The 3,852-nt window shown below is 43.8% G+C and overlaps 1 protein-coding gene across 1 annotated transcript; it reads left to right on the forward strand.

Moving 5' to 3' along the window:
- The first annotated feature begins 434 nt into the window (after positions 1-434).
- Positions 435-1,876, forward strand: LOC147446432 (uncharacterized). The gene is made up of 2 exons (XM_086524706.1): positions 435-864; positions 1,782-1,876. The coding sequence occupies exons 1-2, from the start codon at positions 435-437 to the stop codon at positions 1,874-1,876; spliced, it is 525 nt and encodes a 174-aa protein (XP_086380832.1).
- Positions 1,877-3,852: the final 1,976 nt, after the last annotated feature.

Here is a 3,852-nt window from a genome sequence, read left to right on the forward strand (position 1 = left end):
CCCTGCGTCTTGGTTAGCCATTTCTTTGGACCTCTTCCTTCTCTCTCTCTCTCTCTCTCTCTCTCTCTCTCTCTCTGCACTTTTATTTTCGCAAACCTGTTCCTTCCCCTTAATTTTCCTAACCCCGTACACTGTCAATTTTTCTTTTAAATTATCCCTTTATGTTTCTTTATTCTTCTGTTTTCTAATTTCTTTTCCATGCCTTACAGCTAGCTGCAGATTTCTCAAGATGGGATGAGAGCCTTATGGCTCTAGGATACTCTGCACATAATTTCCCCCCTTCAGTTATTGTCCAGGGTTTGCTCCTTTGTATTAGCAACCCTAGCTTTCACTCCACTATGCTTGAACTTGATGGAGTCACCCCTTCTCAGCAGGCTGAAGATACCACAATACTATCCACTCTTGACCTTCCCGCATGGTTCCGCTTGTATGCCATGGCACGGGAAAACCCTCCTGCTACGATTACCCGCCTACGTGATTTGGCAGCAAATTTGCCCGCAATTATTGATGCAGATGAGCGTGAGCGGAAAGAGTGGCTCGAGCATGCACCAAATTTGATGAGACGTTTCATGGAGAGTAATGGAAAGCGGCTGCGAAACGACCCTCTAACCCGGAAGAGAAAGAGACATTTGCTTAATGGTTTTTCAAAGATCATCACAACGCCACCAACTGCTACTGGAAGCTCACTCTTACCTATGGATCTTGACGAAGAGGAGCAGATGCTTACAAACAAAGACTTTACCATTACTACACCGAGTCGAAGCCTCACCACAAAGCCCTTCGAAACCTACACCGATCCCTTCATCCCGAGCCGGCTTTTGGACATGTTTTTGGGTAAAGCTCACCACGAAGCTTGGTCCTTCGGTAATTTTACTCTACTTTCTCCCCTCCCCGAGAATCTTCTCCTTACTCTACTTAACAATCATGATAATATTGCGATCAAGCAAGGTCTTATGCAGTTTCTTGAGGGCAATAACTCCAACCTTTTTGAAAACACTCTAATTGCTATCCCTTTCTCTATGTCTTTTTTCGAACCACGCCGCTCTAATGCAACTTTTGGTTGCGTGGTCGGGGTTAAGGGTGTCATCTCTACCACAAACCGAGATACTAATTATACTACACAAGTATGGAACGTGCACCGACCTTTTCTTAAGTGCGGTTGCGAGCATATTGGGCAAGGGGATCATTGCCGGGACAACAATGTTTTGTGGTTCGATCATGCTTTATGGTTGGTTCTCAATCAACTACCTCGCTTCTTCCCAAGCTCAAGCCTTAAACGGTCTACTATTGCCTTTATGAGTTGGGTTGCTAAAGAAGCCCAAGAAGTGATTAAAGCTCTCCTCCTCCATACATTCTACAGGCAAAAGCTAAAGGATGTTATCACTCATTTGGTTTTGTTTAGCCAAAAAGCACCTTCTTGCAGTTCATCCACGGAAGTGGATACTTTTGTGAATGCGGCAGTTGCTCCAATTTCGAAGGCATCCCATGATATGCGTTCGGCCAAAAAAAGCACGCGGAGAAGGGAATCAAACCGCACGTGGAAGAGGAAGGAACTTCCCCTCTCAATGCTCGAATACCTCTACTACACCTCCAAGATGGAAGACACCCTCCCCAGCCAACTCCACCGCTAGTAGCCGAACCCCTCAGAACCCCACCCCCACTTTTCTCCCTTTCTTTGTCCAAGCTTCTGCCCCACCCACCATCCCAACTCCAAAAACCAAACCAGCCTTCACCCAAGCATGCGTAACTAGGGCTAAATCCCTCCTTTATGATTGATGCAGGTTTCCGAGGATGTGCATGGACGCTCTCGGTTCATCCCCAAGTGCAAGGCGAAGGGCACCTTTGTACCCCTTTATTTTGTCAACCCCTTGCTTGATATCAAAAATCTCACCTCTTTCTTTAGCTTGTTTTTCTTTGGGCTTGGCATTTCCACCACTCCCCTATGGGATGAATGCATGTTTAGTTGGGCTTTTGATCCCCCTTTGAAAGTAACTCTCTGTAATGTGAAGGAAGTTTTCACCTCTCTCACACCCCATGAATGCTTTTGTAAGTTGGAAAACACCGCACAACACGTAATTTCCACGAACTTTTGTGATTTTATGAGTACCTCTCTTGCTCATCTTTGTGGCCACGGTCTTGGTCACATACCAACTAAGCCACCTAATTTCATAGAAGCATTTGAGGAGCTAAATCAAGCACTCTTATATCTCATAAAATCCGGTTGCATCACTCTACCTTCTGGCCTAACACTCGGAAAATTAACTAATGCGTTCTCAGCTTATTGTGGGAAGTTCCTCCCTTCTAAAATACAACACCACATCCATAATGATCTCACAAGAGAAATCAAAGAACTAAGGAACAAATTCTTTATTACTAGCATCGACAAGACTCCGAACAATATGATTATCATTTGTAAGGCCTTTGTTCTTCTTGAAGCCCAAAAACGCCTACAAGGCAACGATTTTACACCATCTCCTCTAGGGATCGAGGGAGTTACCTCCCTTGTGCTAACATTTCTTTCTCAATACACCTTTCCAGAACACCACTCCCTCCCCTACCTTACCGGCATATACAAACTTCATAAGGCCTCTTTTAGATGGATTACATGTGGGGCTACCTGTTGCTACTCAAAAATTTCCACACTTATGGCTTGCTTGCTAAAAACTTGTATACCACTTCTCAAGGAACGGGCCAAAAAAGTTAATAACAAAGCGCTTTTATGTCACCATCTTCATTTACAATCTTGGTGGATTGTAAATTCGGTTTACGATTGCATCCTCAACCTCCCCTCTCATGCAACACAATTCTATTCAGGGGATGTGAAAAGATGCTTCGAGAACATCCCACATGCAGGGGTACAAGGCCTCATCCATCATCTTACCTTGTTAATCTCCCATGCCTTCTCCGCATCTCTAGAAACGTTCATCTCTTTCAAAAGATTCCCATCGAGTTGCATAGAGGGTACTTGGTATTCCTATAGATACAAATCATGCCTTTCATTTAATCTCAAGGAAGTACTCCAACTTAATGATTGGCTCATTAATAACATGTTTTTACAATGTCAAGGGAAAATATATAGGCAAACCAACGGAATCCCAATGGGACTTGCATGCTCCCCACTATGGTGCAATCTCTACCTCCACTCCCTAGAGTTTGAGTTCCTCTCCAACACTCTCAAAACACATAATTCTAAAGAGATTCTCTCAACTTTAGGCCATCCCTTTAGATAATACGACGATATCTTACTCATAAACTCTACAAACCCATCATTCTTCATAGAGCAACACAATATCTACCCCAGTTGCTTACCCATTGAAACCACCTCTGGTAACTCTACCAAATTTCTAAACCTCCATCTGTCTACCCAATTTGGCTATCTCACAAAAAGCCTCACGCCAAAAGAAGATAAAATCCCGTGCACACCCATAAGATACCTCAAACGATCCAGCAACCGACCAACTGAATGGGCACATAAGGTCATTATCTCACAGCTCAAACCAATACTCTATTGTAACTCCAATGCTACGGAAGCCGCTAAAGACATTAAAATGCTTGTGGACTCTTTTTGTAAAAATGGTTTTGAAAGAGCTAAACTTTGGAGACTTGTGAGAAGATTCCTTTCAAATTTTTCAGCTTCAAAATTCTCATGCCACCCAACTCTACTCTTGGACTTGCTAGATTTTGGAGGGCACTAGGACCCTTTTGGGGGGCCTAGTGCCCCCTTTGGGACAAATCCTCATCCTTCCTAGTGCGGGTGGAGGAGGGTCTCTCTCACTAGCACAAAAACCACCTCTAAAGACTAATCTAGTGCACACATTAGAGCCTAGACCAAGAGGCTTATAAGGTTACAAG

This window comes from Adiantum capillus-veneris, chromosome 12, assembly GCF_014529385.1.
Source record: "Adiantum capillus-veneris isolate H3 chromosome 12, ASM1452938v2, whole genome shotgun sequence".
In the NCBI taxonomy this organism is placed as follows: domain Eukaryota; kingdom Viridiplantae; phylum Streptophyta; class Polypodiopsida; order Polypodiales; family Pteridaceae; genus Adiantum; species Adiantum capillus-veneris.